Source organism: Neoarthrinium moseri, assembly GCF_022829205.1.
Source record: "Neoarthrinium moseri strain CBS 164.80 chromosome Unknown scaffold1_Wmoseri_CBS_16480, whole genome shotgun sequence".
Taxonomy (NCBI): domain Eukaryota; kingdom Fungi; phylum Ascomycota; class Sordariomycetes; order Amphisphaeriales; family Apiosporaceae; genus Neoarthrinium; species Neoarthrinium moseri.
Genome location: NW_026055115.1, coordinates 911,672 through 932,053, shown reverse-complemented (window position 1 = coordinate 932,053; position 20,382 = coordinate 911,672). Strand labels below are relative to the sequence as shown.

The window sequence follows — 20,382 nt, the reverse complement described above, 5'->3', positions numbered from 1 at the left end:
CCTGCCGCGGCCCTCGAGTCCAGTTGACCTCTAGACAGCGTCCTGGCCCTGCCGTGCACCTTGTAATCGCCCAGCTTCACTGCCTGGGATTACTCTCTTCGACATTGTCACTCCTTTGACAGTTTTCTCTCCCACGACCGCTCGAGTCGCTGTGTGACGACATAATATACATACTCCTGTCACCTGCCCTTCGACGTTCCCAAGGACCTGCCTTTGAGTCACAGTCCCCCGATCGGACAAGGTTGACCTTCTCTTCGACCTCGTGTTCTCAACCAGCGACCGCCCATCCCCGGGAAGCAACTGCTATCTACCAGCTTGCTTCTCTTGACGAGGGTCGGATGAATAATCGATAATGTCAAGTGCTAGATCAGACCACCTGACTCTTGGTTTTGCCAACCCCAACCAAGGTCGCTCTACTTCGCCAACTACCACCACCAAATCTCAGTCTCCTATCGAGTCAAGCATCAGATCACCCTTCGGCATGTCGGGCACTCTGAACCCTCCTGGCAGCAAGATGGCAGGCACCACGCGATCGGGAGCCGGCTCTCCCTCGCACGACCTGCCTGGCTCGAGCAGGCTATTCTCTAAAAGGTGAGCTTATGCCGTACCGGCTCCCCTCTGAGCCTGGCGAATCACTGACATCTGTGTAGGGCAAGAGAGATCCAAGCTCAAGAGGGCGTTCCGGGCCTGCCTCTTAACCCCTGGGGCGGCCCGCCAACAAGCGGGAACTCGACCCCTCTACGTGAAAACATCCCAGAATCCCCGACAGACGGATTCCCCGACTTTGCCCAGCTACCGACCCCCGACAGCCTGCCGTCGACAGGACGACGTGCTCGTGCTGGCACCGTCCCCTCGAGGTTCCCTGGTGCTGCGGTTGGCAATGGGCTGCTGAGCATTCCCACACTCAACGCCCAGTCTTTGCGAACTAGTCCTTCCCAAAGTCCATTCAACAAGTCGCCCTCTCCTGGATTGGCCGAACCGCCCTCTGACGCATCGCGCTCTGCGTCTCTCCTGTCGAGGTTGAGGGCCGGCTCCATGCCGCAGCGTAGCCCCTTCTCCAACATCCCTGGTACCAGCTCTCCTTTTGGCCCGACCCTGTTTAGTGGCAGCTGGAACCCCTCGGGCCGCGAGCGTGGAAACACTCTTGCTAGCATCGCGAGTGTTGGATCCAACGGCCCCAGCTCCCCCGCGCAATCAGCCTTCTCCAAGGAGGGAACCGGAGACAACGACGTTCATATGAGGACACTCGACTACCTAGGTCTGGCTGAGACCCCCCAACCTGCCCGCGCCCAATTGGCAACTCCCTACCTGCCTGGCTTGGCAGACTTCACGAAACAAGCAAACCGCTTCCGCTCGTACTCGGTGAACAACAAAGACAAGTATGCCGATGAGGACGAAGACTACGATGATTTGGACGAAAGCCAGTACGCCGCATTACTTCAAAATCAGATCGCCCAGACCAACGCCGCGATTCACAGCCACAACATTGCTGTGCAGAACCTTCAGTTTGCCGCTCAATCGATGAGCCGGCCACGAGCTAGGACCGTCGGTGGTATGGATCTCACCGGTGCTGGCTCTAGGGGTCTGCGGAATTATTACCCCACGCCGTCTCGCCTTGACAACTCTATGACGACTGCGGAGATCCGCCTGCCAGACGAGAAGGATTTCGACGATCTTCCCCAGGCCGTGGCAGCCATGAACTTGGGGAGGTCAAGTAGCCGTAACAACGGGCTTCTGACCGCAGAAGAAGCTGGCCTCGAAGGCCCTACGAGCGCCTTGTGGCTCGGCAGTATTCCGACTTCCACGACAACGTCCACTCTAACCGAGATGTTCAAGCAGTACGGACCTATCGCGTCGGTACGAGTCCTGACTCACAAGAACTGCGGATTTGTCAACTTTGAGCGAGTCGACAGTGCCATCTCTGCAAAGGCGGCCATGAACGGCAAGGAAATCTTCCCAGGAGCTGGCCCAATCCGCATCAACTTTGCCAAGCCACCCTCAGCGTCCAACACTCCTGGCCCCGATGGTATATTCCCATCTCCTAGTCCCGACCCATTCGCCAAAGGAGGAGACGCTGGTGTGTCCAACTCTGCAGCTGCCTCTGGGGAAGGAAATGCCACTGCGACGCAGACAAACGCTGCCCCTACGATCCCTCCCCTGCATGAGATGACCTCGGACATCATGCAAATAGTGAAGTCATTTGGTGCTTCAGAAGAGGATTCGTACAGGATCTCTCACAGCTTGAACTCTGCTATCCAGTTCACAAACTTCGCTGATGAGATCCCTCCAATCCGAGAGCCCACTCATACTCGTGTCCATGACGCACCGAAGCTCAGAGACATCCGCAAGCGCATCGATAACCAGACCTTGTCTCAAGCGGAGATTGAGAACATCGCCATTGACATGCTCCCCGAGATTGCCGAGCTCGCGTCGGACTATCTTGGCAACACGGTTGTCCAGAAGCTGTTTGAGCACTGCTCTGACGAGGTTCGGGATGCCATGTTGGCCGAGATTGCCCCTCACCTGGCAGAAATCGGTGTCCACAAGAACGGCACATGGGCCGCGCAGAAGATCATTGATGTGTGTAAGACACCGACTCAATTGGCTCTGATAGTCGAGCATCTCAGGCCATACACTGTCCCGTTGTTCCTGGACCAGTACGGCAACTATGTGCTCCAGGGTTGCCTGAAGTTCAACTCACCGTTCAACGACTTTATCTTTGAGACGATGCTTAGCAAGATGTGGGACATCGCACAGGGCAGGTATGGCGCAAGGGCCATGCGAGCTTGTCTTGAGAGTCACCACGCGACCAAAGACCAGCAGCGAATGCTTGCAGCTGCTATTGCATTGCACAGTGTTCAGTTGGCGACCAATGCCAACGGCGCTCTACTGCTGACGTGGTTCTTGGATACCTGCACCTTCCCCCAGCGCCGAAGTGTGCTGGCGCCCCAGCTCGTGCCATACTTGGTCCACCTCTGCACACACAAGGTCGCTTACCTGACGGTTCTAAAAGTCATCAACCAAAAAGCGGAGGCCGAAGCACGGGACACCATTCTCAAAGCTCTGTTCTTTACTCCGAAGGATCAGGTCCTGGAGGCAATCTTGAGCGATCATGCGTGCGGTGCCACCTTGATATTCAAGGTTCTCACGACACCTTTCTTCGATGAGAGCATAAGGAGCCAAGTCGTCGAGAATGTCAAGAACGTTCTCGTCAGGATCAAGGCTCAGCCAAACCAGGGATACAAGCGCCTCATGGATGAAGTTGGCTTGTCTACGCGCAACGGAGGTGGCGGTTCCCGAGACCACTCGACCGCTGCTTCTGAGCGTCAACGACCTGCTTCAAGACAAGCGCATGCGCAAGCTAATGCTGCGGCCGTCCAGCAAAACGCCCAGTATGGCAGCCAATACTTGAACCCTCTGAATCCTGCGAGCGGCCCCGGAAACTACGACATGGGCTTCGGTATTCCTCGGAGCGATAGCGTCGAACCCCCTATGCCTCCTTTCCCGCAATACGGGCAGCAGGGCCCTCTGTTCAACGGCAACAACTCATCCATGGTCCCCAACCTACAGCAGATGCAGTACCAGCAAAACATGTTGCCTCGTGGAAATCAGCCCATGAACAACTTCTACCCTCCCATGCAGGCTGGTTTCAACGGTTACAACAGCCCCAGTCCTTCGATCGACCAGTACCGCAACCAGAATCTGTCCAATGGCAGTCCTATTCAGCCTCCCGGTGCTCCCGCTGGCTTTGGCCCTCCGGGTTTCAACATGGGTATGGGTATGGGCGGTTACCCTTACGGCGGGATGGGTGGAATGCAAAATATGCCCTACATGCAAGAGCAACCCGTCAACGCTCGGCGCGGACGCGTAGGTCAACCCACCCACAGAGGCAGAAAATCACCTCGACCGTAACGTGCCAGCGCTGACATCAACAATACAGAGATGATCAGCTCATTCTCTCAGCCGGCTGTTTGGTAGACAAAATCAATTTTCACTTGCGAGCATATTCGGCATTCCACTCGGGGTCACTTGTTTCGAACCACGCCCTTGTTTGTTTTGAGGACTGGTGGATTGCGATTGAAGGCATAGGAGTTTTACGGACTTTACTTCAATGGGGGACTGACATGATGGTTGTGACACTGACATGCTGTTTCTGCCGAGACTTAACGCCATGAACTTTTCTTGTATGAAACTTTTGCACGCGGACGAAACTAGTCCCGCGGGGCACTCTCTTGGGACACGTATCGATTTGAGCTGAGGGAAACGACGGGCATGGTCTGCCTCCCCCTCTGCAAGCTCAAGCTATGGGCACTACCAGGCCGGGGACCTGGAGGTCCCTCTCAAACTTCTATTTCTCACGGAAGATGGCTTCGGGGCCCCCCTGGAATGAAAAAGAGGGAGTGCTTTTATTCTGGAAGGTCTGGAACTCAACTGGAAGGGGGCACGGCACGAACGGGGAGGTCGGTCGCCACGCAGTAGTAGATATACCTGTATGCTTAGGGTGCGAATGGATAGGCGAATCAGTTTTTTAGAAGTGTTATACTCTTTTCTCGTTGCCTGCTCTGCCTAATTGCGTGCTGCGATGCTCGCTCGTGCTCTGGCTGGCCCTCCCCGGCTTCCGCTGGACTGGGCGACCACTGCTCGCTGTGTAGTCATTGGGGATATTCCCCCTCCCCCTTCGTATACACCGAGCTGGTATGAAGGAATTTACACATGGACTGTAGTGTGGCAATGCAACCCCGTTCTGGAGCCAGCCGCCCGACAGGACAATACCCCCGCGCCTGCCGTTGGATGGGATGCTTCCCACCAAAGGACTGCGGCGGCTGATGCGACGTGCCACGTGTGGTCAGCATGGTGTTGACACAAGTAAGCCACACTACTTGAGAGGAGGCAGAGGGGACGCGGAGAATCTCGCGTAGAATCTGGAGACCGGGGTCTACTCACCCGAACGGAATCATGGGAAAGCCTTTCTCTGAGCACTGATAGCTTACGGGAATACGATCATAGCAGTGAGCCAGCGAGGAATCCAGGCACAGCACCGAGGGCGGGGAGTGAGGCAATTACATGGGCACGGGCAGTTTTTGTACGGAAGAATACCGATGTATTTATCTACTACTGTTGCTACCACTACTACGGCGAGCCGGGAGACGGCCCTCCCCGTCTTCGTCGTCGCACGATCCAGCCGGTCCTAAACGCCATTTCCGATTTCCGTCCAGGGGTGGCAAGGCTGAATTTCGCAGTCTCTCGTTTGCTCTCTTTCCCTCTCTCTTGTTTGAAGCTTCCGACGGCCTTGTGGACCTCGGTTGCGAAGACAAAGTGAAGAAAGGAGCACATCGGTGTGGGTGTGTTGTCTCGTCTGTGAGACAAAGAGTTCCGGGCAATGAAGAAAGGTCCTCTGCTCTAGTAGGAGGGCGCCTCGTTCTGCCGGATGTTCTGAGGGTGGTAGGAAATCGAGCACAGCGCTTATCTCACTAATCATACAAACAAAGCAAGATGGTATATTCGCTTGGCCTTTTTCTCTAAAGGGCTCATTGGTTCGGGGGTCTAGGATGCCAGCGGCAAAGTATGAACGAAACGCGTTTACCGTTGCGTTTTCGTTCTGCTTGCTCGCCGCCGGAAAGAGTATTTCTCTGTTGGGTGTTCATGGAACGCAGCCCGTGCTTGGGTTGTCCATGAACAGGTGAAGGGTATTATACAGCGACGGGAATAGATGGCATTATAGGACATGTAGAGAGACTCAGTCCATCTGCATAGCGGAGTCTTCGGCCTCGTCTTTCATGGGCGTACGTTGGGGTGTAGGTCCGGCTTCCCGGCCCTGGAGAATCTTGGCAATACCTGCACGAAGCGTTTCGGCCTGAGAGAGCATGGCCTCGAGCGAGGCGGAGTCAAGCTGAGTCAGGTCGCCACCAGCTATGCGTGTGGCATCGCCTCGGGCCATCAGCGAGAGAGCGGCTGGCGTGGCTTCCGACTGTTCACGGTGGTCAGTATTTGGGGTTCGGTCTGCCTCCTGTATGCGAGACTTACGATCAGAGCTCCAACCAGCTGGTTGACGCCGTTACCGCTGCCAGCGAGGGAAGACAGGTTGAGGGCGGCCTGTTGCTCCTCGATGGTGTGGACACGAGGTACAACCGACAAAGCGGGGTTGGAAGAGCGGGACTGTGCTGCTCTGGCTCGATCCTGGTGCACACTGCGACAAGATTAGCGTCTCAGCGAAACTGCCGGCTCGCCTTCTGGAGTGACCTACCGAGAGATGAAGTCCAGCTTGATGCCCTTCTCGGGCAGCCTGTAGACACGGCCAAAATCCTTGCGGGTCATATGCGTGTTCTCTGATGCATCCTCCTCCTCGTCATCCTCTTCGATCTCGATCCAGCCGTTGTTAGCCATACCACGGCTATACGCCTGCTCGATAATCGGCGCATTCTTGACCTTGCGGTACTTGTGCGCAGGAGCGAGGTTGGCCATGAAGGCATCCTCAACGTGACAGGGACACCGCCAGTTGCGAAGAACGGGAGGCACTGCCAAGGGCGGGTCTAAGCACTCCAGATGCCAGTTCAGCCCACAGACGGAACAGGGAATAATCGGCCTGCTGGAAGTGACGCCTTGGTGGCATTTGAAGCAGAGCACAGCATTGCCCTCGGTACTGCGGACCTTGAAGAAGTCAAACGTCTCCTCATAGCCCTTCTTGTTGGCCCTAGAGGTTGCGCATGTCAGCCGATAGGCGTTCCACGTGCGGGGAATGCAGGACTTACTTGGGTTTTGTGCTGGTCGTCTCCTCGTACTCACCCTCTGGGCCAGTCTTCACGCCCTCAAAGTGCTCGCGTATGTTCACCGGCAAGCGGAAGGCTCGAGGATTCTTCTTGTCGAGGGCATCTAGCAATGTTCCAAACGCACCTCTGTGGCCTGTGAACGTGGCCGGGAAGTACTTGTGCATGCATTCATTGCAGAACCAGTCATCTGGCATGACATTCTCGTCCATAGGAGGATCGATGCAGAGAAAATGGAACGAGTAATTGCATCCATCGCAGCAAACGAGCTCACCGCTACCGCCGCAGGTATAGCAAGAATCGTCATTATCGTCCTAGCGGGCCTGGTCAGTAAAGTGAGCGCCTAACTGAGTGAAAAAGAGATCTGCTTCGGAGTCTGACACAGGCGACAACCCAAATATTGCCACCGTCGCCGATAATAACCAGGAAGACACCTGGCAATAATAGCGAGGAGCATTCATCCGAGGATTAGTGCAGTCTGAGCTGCGTAAGAAGAGGGAAAGGAAAAAAAAAGTCTCACCTTGTCATGTGAAGTCCCGTTGAACACAGGGCTGGGACGCTCTCCGCTAGGACGAGGAATTCCCGCAGATGTCCCCTTCTTCTTCATCGGCCTGCGCAGAAGTTTTTTTTGTCAGCAAATGCAGATAGTGTTTTCATGAGTGAATCAAATGGCAAAAGTGATTTTTTTGTTTGTTATCATGAGTTTCCGGACAGACGCAGGCTCACGTGTTGCCAGATTGCCACTGGAAGGAGCTGTTGGTTCCAGGGCAACAAGACAACCTGTTGGGCCGCGAGCGTCGACTGCAAACACACAACGGAAAAACCGCGAGAACACGAAGAGGGCGCAATGAGAATTCACTTACGAGGTCTTGACACGCAAGCCGGTCCGCGGCTTCTTTGTCGCACGCAGGTTCGATGGCGTCGCCGCCCTCGAGCTGCGTGCAGAGGAGGGTGGCTCAAAGTCTGCCCTGAGGGACGCGGTCGTGGGCGAGACGGACTCATCCACATTTTCATTATTCCGCTTCGCCGCCCTGGCTGCTCGCAGGGACAAAGGCGGCGCCGGGGTCCGAGTAGAACGGGCTGACTCGACGGGCGCCAGGGTCGGCACCTCGTCGTCCAGCGGGTCCGAACCGAGAGGATCACGACTGAAACTCTCGACAACGTGCCCCTTGGTCTTGCGCTGCGTCTCGAGGCGGGCTCTTGCCTTTCTCTCAATGAGACTGTCGAGGCTGGCGAAGTCAGCAGCAGACTGGCCGGCCGACTTGGATGACGCCGATGGCGTGTGGCTGTTGCGTTGATGAGATGCGCCGTTGACCGCGATGGCGGCTGGCATGTCCGGGTCCTGCGCGGGCAAAGGATGGGTGGTGGTGTTCTGGGATGAGCCAGGTTTGGGCGACGCATTCTTCTTTTTGGACGCGGGTTTCTTCTGGCGGGCGTTGATTGGCTGGAACGAGGGGGCCGGGGTTGGCGCATTATTTGGCTCGGCAGTACTAGGGCGCGAAACGCCCAGCTCCTGGTCCATAAATTCATCGTAGTCATCTAGGACGTCGTCAGGCACGCTAGAGAGTGACGAGTCGCTGCTGACCGATCCGTGCCGTCGTCGCCCCTTGCCTTTGCCAGGGGACTTGTGCGGTGATTTGTGAGGCGACTTGTGGGCCGGCTTGTGCGGTGACTTGTGAGGTGACTTGTGAGGTGACTTGTGCGGCGATCGCTGCACCTTGAGCCCGTCCGTGCCGGCGCCGCTGCCCGTGCCGTTCATGCCGCTGATGCCGTTTGCGCCTGCGCCGCTGCCCTCGGCAGGACCTGTCGGGGTGGGCGTCTGGTTGTTGTCCTCCAGCCTCTGCCTCTTGGCCACGTGCTGGTCGACGTCTTCGCCCCGGTCCTTGGCAGGAGTGAGGTCCATAGTGAGCAGATCCGCGTACGGCGCAGGCCTGGGCTGGTAGGGACTCTGACGAGCATTGGTGGTGGGGGGAACAAAGTATTCGTAGCCTTTGTCCTCGACCTTGCCCTCACGTTTTCGGGCCGAGACGAGCCTACTAAACTCGTGCAGCGCCTCATCATCTGCTCTCTGATTGAATATGTCCTCGATCATCGAGACAAAGTGCGGGTTAGATGAGTTCTCATCGTAGAGGAGCCTCAGGGCCCAAGCAGTAGGGTAGCGAAAGTGACGAAGGGCCTCGTCAACAGAAGCTTCCACGGCCCGATCAACCAGCTCGGGGTCGTCGGGCTCTCTCTGGCACGAGAGGGGTGCCTTGAACTTGGGCATGGTGCGAGAGCGTGGTTCCTGCCGTGAGGGTGCGGGAGCGCGTGCGGGAGTGGGTGTGGGAGTAGATGCCCGTGCAGGTACGGGTAATTCCAAGTTGTGAATATTACTCGTGTTCGTGTTGTCGTTTGTTGTGGTGGTGATGGTGGGGGAGGGTGAAGGGCTTTTTTGGCGGGCTGCGGTGCTGCGGCGACCAGCGCGGACAGGACGCGCGCTCCCACTGGCACTCCCAGCAAGTGACGAGCGACGACCCTTTGCAGGCTTCTTTGGCATGGGCGTGTAATCCTCATCCTCGTCGTCGTCCAGTCCATTCACAGGGAAAACCGGACGCGTCGGGGAGGACATCAGCTCCCTGCCTGGCGACTCTGAGGCTGCGGCAAGATAGGGCATGCCCTCCTCAGCCTCGACAGGCGTCACCCTCGTAGCCGACTTCTTGACAACAATCCGCCTCACCGCAGGAGCCGGTGTTCCCTCGCTCGGCGTCCCTGGCTGTCTCTTGACAGCTTTCGGCAGCGTTCCCAAGGGTGCCATGTTCTCGACCACGCCCGAGCGCACCAGTCCCGCCTCCTGATAGCTGGGCTTGACCTGCACCGGGGGTTCCAGCCAGCGCTGCAGAAACTTCCTTTGTCCTTCGGTGGTGACGCCCTTGTTGTGGCTTGAGGGAGAGCTCGAGAGGTGCAGCGGGCTCGAGAAGCGCGAGCGTCCGGACTTTGAGGTGGAAGGCATCATGGCGTTGGCTTCACGCGTGGCCGCGGGCGTTTGCCCCCTATCGCCTCGACCACAATGGGCATGCACAGAATCGCGTCGCACCTGGGTCGAATGTTAGCCTGGCTGCTTGCGACGACCATGGGGGATCCTGTACCTCTTGCTCCGGACAGTAGCTCTCTCCAAGATGGGCCGGCGCGTCTGGTCGGAGCTCCAACGCGGTGCAAAGGGTATGGGGGAGGGAGGATGGGCTGCCAAAAAGTCGGAGTGGCATGCAGCGTAGGCGCTAGGGGACAAGGGGGGCTCATTCCAAGAGGGTCCGCAAACTCGAGACCCCCTGCCACCAAAGTGTAATACGGCCACCGAACGTGCCTGTTCCGCCCTGCTGAGAGGCCTACGAGGAGCGTGGAATCTTCTATCGAGAATATTGACATCAGGTCCGCGGGTGCGGCATTTCAGTGTGTGTGCATCGCCCGTTGCTGTCTGTCTACAGGGCCGAGTCCTCGCAGGGGCTGGTCTACGAGCTGTCCGACTCCGAGGCGTCCGCGCGGATCATGCAAGCCTTACTTTGAGCACGACAGGAAGGGCCAACCAGTTGCGGGCGGAGCATGAAGAATCCCGCGTCAGATGAGGAAAAAGCAACGAGCCCTCTCTGATCAGTTCATCTTGCATTCAAAATATCAGGTGCGCTTCTCGGGTTCGAAGGGTCACTGGAGAGGCTCCGGCTTGCAGTCATAGGACCGGCGAAATGGGGACGGTAAGGGGGGACGAACGTGGCTCTGGGTTGCTGGGCTCTGGCTCTGGCCTTCCGCCCCCCATTGCCCGCTCACTCACTCATCCGGCCGACTCAACTTCACGCACACCACAGTGAGTCTGTAGTTGAAAGTATGCTGAACACAACATGCTCGCCAGAACTTGGGTGCCCAGGTACGTTTGGTGACATTTGGTGCATTTTTCTCATTTTGGGATCTCTAGCACTATCTGCGCTTGGAGCGTCGGCCTGTCTCTCGAAAAGCCATTTTCCAGGGGGAGTAACGCTTTACGAGCCTGCAGGTACTCCCTCCAGTCAGCACACAAGCGAGCGGAGGCGGCTGCTGCCTCCGCCCCCTTAACCTGGGCTACTCGCAGTGGTGCCCATCCACTTCAAGTATAATTGCTCTTCAAAAACACTTGACAGTTGACTTCCCCGAGATTGTTTCTGGGGTCACGTGCACTTCTTTGAGCCCCCTTTGCTGCTCTTACTCGTCGTCGCTCTCCTCCTCGCTCTCCTCCTCCTCCGCCTTCTTAGCGGCCTTCTTGGCGGGCTTCTTCTTCTTCTTGTTCTGCTTCTTGCCCTTGTTTCTGGCCAGGGGCTGCTCGAGAATCTTCAAGACCTCCTCATCCGTGATCTTCTTGTCAGACTTGAACTTGGAGAGATCCAGCTCAGGGGGTCCACCAAGCTTGGTGATACCGTTCTTGGTAATGGCTAAAAAAAAATGTGTTAGAATCTCCCAGACAAAGAGACAGGCAGGGAGGGGCAAAAGATGAGAAAAGGAAAACAGAAGATAGGAGTCTCGCAATTGTGGCTTACCAATGGTGGTGAGGAGTCTGGCGACAGGGGCATTCTCCTTGTCACCGACAACTTCGTACTCGCGGAAGAAGCCGTTGCGGACACACTCCAGGACTCCGAGCTTGGCATCACGCTCGCTCTCGAGCTGCCTCAGACTGAAGGGGAAGGTGTGGTACTTGGTCTTGACGTCGTGGAGCAGCTTCTTGGACGATGGCCGCTTGGCAATACCGTTGTCGTTGATGAGGCGGTGGAGGGTTGCTCTCTGCTCGTACTTCTTGACCTTGCCGCTGCCCAGACTGACACCCATCTCAACACCCCATACCTCGCCGACATCCGGGGTGCCGTCTCCCTTGGTACCCTCACCGGGCGCAATGACGAGCTTCTTCTTGCCCTCAATCTCATTGCGGTCGAACAGCCACGAGGTGGTGCTCTCGACCAGGCTGCAGTCGTAGCTCTGGACGACCTTCTCCAGCAGAGACGTGATCTGGGTCTGCGAAGGGGCCTTGGGGGCCTTGGCCTTCTCCTCGTCAGAGCCCAGGGTTCCGGGCGGGAGCATGAGGCGGAGCAGCAGCTCGTTGGCGTAGTGGGTTGCCAGGACTAGGTCGGCGGGACGGCCAGTGACGACATCGTCGGCCTTGACGATGACGGTCCCACAGACGATGGTGCCGAAGCCATCGATCTGGGCACCAAGCTGGATCTTGACGGGCTCGCCGGCTTGCAGAACAACGCTGGCCTCGGCCTCATCGGAGGTGAGGGGAGTGTATGGGGTAACGAAAGAAGCCGGGGAGACGGTGACGGGGTGGGCGAAACCTGTAGCAGCGAGATTGTGTAAGTCGCAGCAGCGTGGGCACCGGCAGGGGGAGACGTACCCTTGAGCTTGGTCTTGGCAAAGACCTTGGAGACTTCCTCCTCGAGGAGCTTGTCGCCCTTCTCGCAGATGGTGACGACCTTCTCACCGGCGACACATAGCTTGGACACGGCAGCAAGCACCTTCTCGGAGATGGTACCGGCGGTCTTGTACTTGGTGAGGGTGTCCGGGTTGTTGAGGGAGTAGTCTGGATGGGCAGAGAGGTCAGTCAGGAGAGCGGGCCCTGCAGTACCAATGTGTGCGCACGCAATGTGTGTGTGTATGTGTAAGTAGAGGTCGGGGCAGCGCGTGTTATGATGATGATGATGATGTATAGCGGGGTAGTTTTTCAGCGAAGCTGGCAACGGCGACGGAGGTCAAGGTGGGGTGAGGGACTGGAGGGCAGAGCAGAGCTCGAGTCAGAGCGGGTTGGATACATACCGACGGTCTCCTTGTCGGCCATCTTGGGCGGTATATGATATGAGGAATCAAGAGAATGGACTGGGAGGTTCGGGACTTTGTGCAGTCGTAAGAGGGGAGTGAGGGAAGAGTGGAAGTCCGGGTTCAAGGTGTTTTGGTCGGTTTTGCATTATTTGCTACCCTATTTTGCCCCGCATTGTGCGAGCAGTGCCCAGCAGCGCATGCACCCAGGCCCAGATCCAACGTACCCAGCTTTCCCGCCCCGGCGTACCCAGCCAAAAGCCCAGCCCGGCTCTCAGCCCAGCGATCCGTACCGTACGTAAGTCAGAATCGAGCGCGCATCCGGGTGCCTTTTCACAAGCCCAGGTCCCGAGGTCATGATAAGGTACAGGCCTGCCTCGCCTAGCCTCTAGCCAGGGTGACGTCTTCCTTCCAGCTCCCAGCTCCCAGCTCCCGATCTCTGCCCGTTGACGATCCACCCCCCTCGTTCCACTTCTACCGCCAGCCCTGACGGGAGTTTCTGAACCAAGTCACTCACGGCGATCAAGTGCTGCACCACCCAAGTTAGGCGCGTAGCCCGCAGGTCTCCCATATTCTCCTCGAACAAGCCACCCTTCTGACTGGTTGCCAAACACAAGCCCACCCGTCTGCTCTAATCTTAATCGGCCACACGCATGGAAGGGCAGATATATAACTCGAACCCAGCCTTTAGTCCCTTTTCTATGGACATGTTCTGCGTATCCTCCCAGCCCGCAATGTCACGGTCCGTACAAGGTAGATTTCCAGGTACCTACGTAGATGGCATTCACAGCCTCGCCTTGCTCCGTTGTTGTAGAGGTCATTCATCTCCCCCCTGGCTATGTGGCCTGAGTGCGAAACCAGTCAGCGCCACGGCTATACTCAGCTTACACCGACAGTACGGTATTTTGTAGTTACTATGCGACAAGAGTCCGGTTCCTGCGAATTAGGAGTTCATCCGGACCCAAAGTCCCAATGAGTCCTGGGCTAATTCGACAGTACTGTTTGTGGCTCTTGGCGATCGTTGCCTTGAGCGGGTTCCTCTCCGCCGTGTATTGGCAGTTTTACACAAATACAGACATCCAGCCGTGTTGTATACTGCTGTACTATTAGTATCTAGGTACCTTGTGCAAATGCGGTCACATACCATAGTGCTGTCTTCGGGACTAGCTATGCGACTACATAGCATGACACGCTTGTCTCTTCCTGTCCATTCCTCCAGCCAAAGGTGGGAAAACAGAAGAGACGCACGTCCCTCTTTTTGGGGGGTACCTTGGGTGTCGCACCGCTGGCCTCCGGACGCCAAGTACATGGCTCGAAGTGGACAAGCGCGGCGCGAATCGCGTATCCCGTAGTTGGCTAGTGCTGGGTGCTGGGTGCTGGGTGCTGGGTGGCCTTGGGCCTTGGGCCCCGGGGGCCGCTGCTCATTCGACAGCCGGCCCGTCAGTGAGCCAGTCTTCTTTTTCCCCATCAAATCAATCGCGACCGAAAGCCTCATCAACCTCATCGCCGCCCCAGCCCCAGCCCTTCGCTTCCCACTCCCCCCCCGGGCCCACCGCAACGCGCGCGCATCCGCCCGGCATCCATCGCATCTTGCCCCGTCGCCGACGACGAGTTGCTGCATGCGCCTCCCGGCCTCATAGCACCATGGCGACCCAGCAGGAACCCGAGACGGCCTCTTCCGGCGCTGGCGCTGGCCTGGGCGCGGGCGCGGTCGCTACCTCTGCCTCTGCTCCGGCCTCGTCCCGGGCATCGACCACCAAGTCGGAGCGCTCGTCCACGTCGACGCCAAAGGATAAGCCAGACGGGCCCGATGACAACACGAGCACCCTGCCCGTGCGCGACAAGGACTCGTTCAACCAGCTCCTGATACAGCAGTACATCGAGAGGGATCACCTGCACTCGGCTGCCATGATCGGCGACCAGGAACGCATCAACAACCACAGCAAGCGCAGCTACAAGATGATTGCCGACTACAAGCTGGTGAGGAACGAATACCGCCCGTGGTTCACCCCGAGCAGGCTGTACGGCGAAGGGTACGCCGGCTATGCCAATGGCCGAACCGAGATTGGTGGCCCCTCGCGCTTGCTGTACCCACAGCAGAAGCCGCGCCCGGGCAAGCGCACGACGCCTGCTCTGAAGTGGAAGAGGAAGGATATGAAGCAGCAGGCCGAACAGCACGAGGAGCTCGTCCCCGTACGCGTGGATGTCGACTGGGACAAGATCAGACTTCGCGACACCTTCACCTGGAATCTCCACGAACGACTAGCCGCCCCCGAGCTATTCGCCGCTCAATTGATCGAAGACATGGGCCTGAAAGCGCCCGCCGCCCAGCCTGTCTACGAACAGGTCATCCAGCAGGTCCACGAACAACTCAACGACTTTTACCCCTTTGTCTTCTCGGACGAAGACGCCCTCGACCCCGAACTTCCCTACTCGGCCTGGAAGAATGATGAGATGCGCATCCTGGTCAAGCTGAACATAACAATCGGCCAGCACACCCTTGTCGACCAATTCGAGTGGGAAATCAACAACCCGCTGAACTCGCCCGAGGAATTTGCCGCGAGCATGGCCAAGGAATTGTCCCTCAGCGGCGAGTTCACAACCGCTATTGCCCATTGCATTCGGGAACAGAGCCAGCTGTTCACTCGGAGTCTGTACAGCATAGGGCATCCATTTGATGGACGGCCGATCGAGGATCCGGATCTTGTCGCCGCATTTCTCCCCTCACCTCTGCCCAGCGTCTTCCGGCCCCAGCAGCAAGCCAAGGAGTACGCGCCTTACCTGTACGAACTCAGCGAGCAGGAATTGGAGAAGAACGAGGTCATTTTCCAGCGAGAGCAACGGCGGCAGAAGAGAGCCACTGTCAACAGGAGAGGAGGCCCCTCGTTGCCTGACCTGAAGGAGCGGCAAAGAACCATCCGCACCTTGGTCGTGTCGTCTACTTTACCGGGTGCGGCTACCAATATCGAGGATACCACCTTGTACAAACGAGTCGCCGGTGCCCCTCGTAAGGGACGTGGAGCCAGAGACGACCTCTCCGAGTCCGATGAGAGCGACGACTCTTCGCCTGATTCGCCCGCAGCCTCTCAATTGGCAGGTACTGCCAGGACACGAGGCATGCGTGGCGCAGCGACGGCTGCTGTGTCACGGATGGCGAACATTGGTCGTTCTGAGACGCCTGAAGCGACGATACACCATCATGAGACCCGGACGTCCAGGAGGTTCGGGCGCGAACTTACGAGAGAGGCGACAGAAGAGCCACAACACATGGTTGTCACCTTGAAGGTCGGTCGGGAGAGGTTAAGGAAGTTCTTCCGAGACCAGAAAATGAAGCACAGCACGCCGTCTGGATCTCAAACACCCTCAATAGCCCATGCTCGAGCCCCAAGTGCTTCAGCTCGGGCTTCTATGCCACCTCCCTCTACTCCTGGCGCTGTAAATACCGCTTCTGCTACTGCTACTGCTACTGCAGCCGCGCCTGTTCGCACTCCGACCGTCACCAATAATGGCATTCCCCCAGGACAGATTGGCCGTCTGGAAGCACCTCCTCCAACGGCAACCACTCCGCAACCCCCTCTTGTAAGACCCTCTCCCCATCCCCTTGATCAGCACAGAAAACCCTATCTCCTGTACTCGAGCAGCCTCTACGATCTTTGAGTGCACGACTTTCTTGAACCCTGTGCATCCTTACCATTTATTCCACTCAGTCTCACGTTATTGATTTAATACTCACGTCCCAAATAGCCCTCACCTCCCTCGTGGCTTTCACAGTCGCTAGAAAATTGGAAGCAAAACGAAACGTACGCCAACGACCAGTTCGAGGGACTCATGCGCTACAGTGCGGTTGACGGCACGACCGGCTCGCCGGTTGCCATGCCGCAACCTGGTAATGTACCATCAAACGTCAAGTTCTACTTCCTTCCGCGCATCAGGTGTCTAGATTGCCCGGGCAAGCTATATACCCCTGGCCCTGACATGTCCACGGTCAACTTCGAAGTGCACCTGAAGAATCGTGCACATCGGGAAAAGGTGGAAGCACGCTTGCGTTCAAGCCAGGGTTAGAAGGCGAGTAACCACGTCGGAGTCTGCAGTTTACCACTCAAATTCAAGCGTATACCCACGAATAAAGACCCGTTAACAGAACCGGCATTCATCTTGTCCTCGTCTGCGTTCCCGGCGACTACCGGGGGTATGCTTGCTATACTACAATTCACTGCTCGGAGTTTCATGTACATAAGGTTTTGAGGCTAGGCGTCTGGCGCGGACAGTTGTAGAAAAGTCGGCATTTCACGAAGACTGACCTCGCTGCGGCAGACATGATTTCTACACGGGTCTAGGGCGTTCTCTGGAGCGCACAAACGGCAAGGGAGCCGAAGTTGTATAGTCGTTGGAGTACGTCAATGGGCATTATTGTCATTACCACTATTATTTTGATACGCTCCTCAGTTTCAGTATCTATGCTTGCGGTGCCCCGGATAAACAATGTACATTGAAAATGATCAAGTCATTAATGCAGTTAGGTCCTCGCCCTCGCTCTCGCAGATCCAGCACCTTTCCAAGGCACACATGTATCAAGCAATGTCTCGAGACAAACATCCAGCCTTAAACCAATTTCTCCTTGCGATCGCCGGTTAGTCAACTACTCCAAGCTTTCTGGCCTATCCACCTGGTGAGCGTGACACACTTGACATCGACACCCCTCCAGAACATGTCGCTGACCCAGAACAGAACGAACGTGTTGACGATGGAGCCCCAGAGCGCCATGAGCATATACGTGGACCACGCGCTCCGCAGCAACGCATCGGCGCCGTCGCCATCGCCGCCCTCGCGCATCTGCTCCGCCTGCTGCTGCGCGCTGGACCACGCGCCGAGCGCCGGTATGATGTACCGGGTCCCGACGGTGTGGTTGACGGTGCCGTGCGCCAGGTACAGCGAGTACGAGACCTGGCCGAGGTACTGGGCGAAGGCGGTGGTGAAGGGCTTCTGCAGGAGCGGCTCCGACGCCGGGGCGTCCAGGCTCAGCGGCGGCACGTCGCCCGGCAGCGCCGGCGACGACGGCCCGCTGTGCGGCAGCATGATGCCCTCGCTGCGCTTCTGTGCCCGCGGCCGCAGCCGGCTCGTGCACGCCTGCAGCACGCGCCGCACGCAGTACACCGCGGGCGTGAAGATGTTGAACGACCGTGTCGTGGCCGGCGAGTACATCAGTGCCAGCATGAACAGCACCGACCCTACCGCGAGCCAGAACAGCTGCTGGTTGTCGTTCTCGCCCCGGTAGTACTCGGGCAACCACGTGAACAGCGTCTTGTAGCCTGGGGAATCAGTCCCGTGCTGCTCGGGGTAGCTGAAGAGGTGCAATGCCACGACGAACAGAACGAGGGTAACTCCATGGCGGAGCAGGACGAAGGAACGGCGCGGCTTGGGAGTCTTGGCCATGGTGGTCCCGTTCTCGTGTCCATTTTCATGGGGCGAAGGCTCCCTTGACCTGCTGACACGATTGTCGGTCGGGCAGATGAGGGACAGCTCGGCGAGCAGCAGCCCGACGTTGAAGAGCGCCTGGTCGATGTCCCCGAGCTCCACCAACCACCACGTACAGCCAGCGACAAAGGCTATGTGTATCCAGCGCTTGGCGCGGGCGAACGCAAGCAGGAACGTGAACACCATGAGGGAGCCCTTGAACTCGATGGGGATGGTCCACAGGTGGCCGTCGTACGGGTTGCCATAGATATTGTGACGACCGTTGATGTTGCGGAACGGGTTCACCGTGAAGACAAGGTTCTCCCACCAGTGCTGCAGCTGCTCGCTCAAGTTGCCGGCGTGCGGCATCTGCCCGCCGCCCATCGGGTCCATGACGAAGAGGTTGTATCGGATGCAAACGATGACTAAGAGTGTCGACGCGATGATGGGCAGGTACAGCCGGAATGGCCGGCGGAACAGACTGCCCGCCAGCGCGTCCAGGACCTTGGCCTCGCTGGTGCTGGGGTTGCTGGGGCCCGGGGACTGGCCCTGGCCCTGCTGCTGCTGTTGCTGCCGCCGCGAGGCGTAGATCAGAGAGAGCGTCTTGATGGTGATGACGTATCCGGAAATGATGAAGAAGATGGTGACGCTGGCGCGGCCCGAGTGCACGGCGCGGATGATGGGCATCTGGATCCAGTATTTACACTCGGGATCCTCCTCGGAATAGTACCAGCCATTCCGGAGGAAGGGGAACCATAGATACGACCAGTGGAAGATGTAAACCACGAAGGCGGCGACGCCACGGAGGCCGTCAAGATAGGCTGTGGGGTGGAGCGGTTTCTTGGGATTTGACTGCGCGGAAGACGAGGACCCATTGCGTAAATGCGAGATCAACGAGACGAGGAAAGAAGGAACGACGAAGCTGAAGACAGAGAAAAAATGGTGAAACGCGAGACGAAGGAGGAGGCCTGGCAGCCCGAGCACGCCGCCCCTGGATGCCGTGGGTTGCGAGAATTGGGCCGGCGTCTTTCGCAGCGTGAGCAGGTCGCCCCAGCTGGAGATCTGGCGTCGATACGGCTTCTCGCTCAGGAGAGGCTCAAAGTCCTCGCTGCGGCCGTACGTCTCGGGGTCTCGGTAGGCCTCCGGGTCCTGCGCCGAGAGCTGTTCGGGAGTGCGGAAACCCATCGTCGGAGTGGATTATATTCACGCTCTGGCTGTTCGCTAGAGAGTGACTGAACCAGCAACAGAATTGGCTCTCTCCTTCTCGCAACGCAACTCCCCGGGGACAACCGCTCTTTTTGATCAATACATGGCGTTCGCGTTCAGGGGCAAAAAGTCCCACGCGAGCGGGTTGACAGGTCTGTGTACTCCGGTTATCAAGACACTGTTTCATTTGTAGTTGGCACCTGCCTCGCTCAAGATTACAGTTCAAGAGAGAGAGAAAAGCAAATGGTACACGAGAGTTCATGTCAACAAGGAGCGAGAGGTGGAACACACAGAAGTATTAGAAAACCGGACACTTCTCAAATGCACCTTGCCCATTCTATGCCAAATAACTTGACGCAAGTGTACGTTGAAATTACTCAAAAATAGCAAGAGAATCACAAGAAGGTGATCTGTGGTCTGTTACCTTCTCCCCCGTGTTTCCATAACTCTTGATGTAGAGTTGTTGTGAAAGATTGAATTCCGTGGTTGAGAAGTGCCCTGGAAGTGTCCGGTTTTCCAATACTCGTCAGGGGTATTACTGGACCACGTACCTCTGGTAGTCAGGGACGTTGATCGGTAAAAAGCACGCTGATTGGTAAAAATGTGTAGTACATCCCTACCCACCTGGTTTGGTAGTTAACATATGTAGTGCTGTATAGGTACATATTACGAGATTTTACAATAACGACTCTTTTTCTTATTCAGCAAACCGCTCCTGTAATTAACACGCGAGTCATCATCTGCGTAGTTGGATAACCATATAGCAACACTGAATTTATAAATTGGTCCCCCTTAATTAGATGGTGTTTAAAACGGTCCACGCCCTAGGCTTTTACGGTTTTAAAAACGCGATTATTCACGACGAAAAAAGTTCTTAAATCGTGGAGGAACTGTAACAAGTTGAAAGACGCGTGTTGTGTTACAGAGCAGCATTATGAGGTGTATTAGTGAGAATTCCAATTAGCTAAACCGGCTGATTCGATTATCCTGTGATACCTCGATGTACTGCCAAAGTACTAATGAAAATATGCACGCTGTCATTTCTTATTAATCAACTTCCCTGACTACCAAGGTACGTGGGCCAGTCGGAAGGTGATACTACTCCTGACGAGTACATCTGTGTGGAACTCGATGCCGAGAGTTGGCTAGCCCA

The 20,382-nt window shown here is 56.9% G+C and overlaps 4 protein-coding genes across 4 annotated transcripts; 2 read left to right on the top strand and 2 right to left on the bottom strand.

Moving 5' to 3' along the window:
- Nucleotides 1-352: 352 nt before the first annotated feature.
- Nucleotides 353-3,912, top strand: JN550_000284 (uncharacterized protein; the record flags this gene model as incomplete). Its single annotated transcript, XM_049314206.1, has 2 exons — nucleotides 353-591; nucleotides 651-3,912. The coding sequence occupies 2 exons, from the start codon at nucleotides 353-355 to the stop codon at nucleotides 3,910-3,912; spliced, it is 3,501 nt and encodes a 1,166-aa protein (XP_049177573.1).
- Nucleotides 3,913-5,737: 1,825 nt separating this feature from the next.
- JN550_000283 (uncharacterized protein) lies at nucleotides 5,738-9,756 on the bottom strand (the record flags this gene model as incomplete). Its single annotated transcript, XM_049314195.1, has 6 exons — nucleotides 5,738-5,968; nucleotides 6,025-6,187; nucleotides 6,245-6,691; nucleotides 6,750-7,078; nucleotides 7,285-7,375; nucleotides 7,628-9,756. The coding sequence occupies 6 exons, from the start codon at nucleotides 9,754-9,756 to the stop codon at nucleotides 5,738-5,740; spliced, it is 3,390 nt and encodes a 1,129-aa protein (XP_049177572.1).
- Nucleotides 9,757-14,213: 4,457 nt separating this feature from the next.
- On the top strand, nucleotides 14,214-16,631 carry JN550_000282 (uncharacterized protein; the record flags this gene model as incomplete). Its single annotated transcript, XM_049314174.1, has 2 exons — nucleotides 14,214-16,148; nucleotides 16,314-16,631. The coding sequence occupies 2 exons, from the start codon at nucleotides 14,214-14,216 to the stop codon at nucleotides 16,629-16,631; spliced, it is 2,253 nt and encodes a 750-aa protein (XP_049177571.1).
- A 573-nt stretch (nucleotides 16,632-17,204) lies between these two features.
- Nucleotides 17,205-19,208, bottom strand: JN550_000281 (uncharacterized protein; the record flags this gene model as incomplete). Its single annotated transcript, XM_049314163.1, has 1 exon — nucleotides 17,205-19,208. The coding sequence occupies one exon, from the start codon at nucleotides 19,206-19,208 to the stop codon at nucleotides 17,205-17,207; it is 2,004 nt and encodes a 667-aa protein (XP_049177570.1).
- Between the last annotated feature and the right edge of the window lie 1,174 nt (nucleotides 19,209-20,382).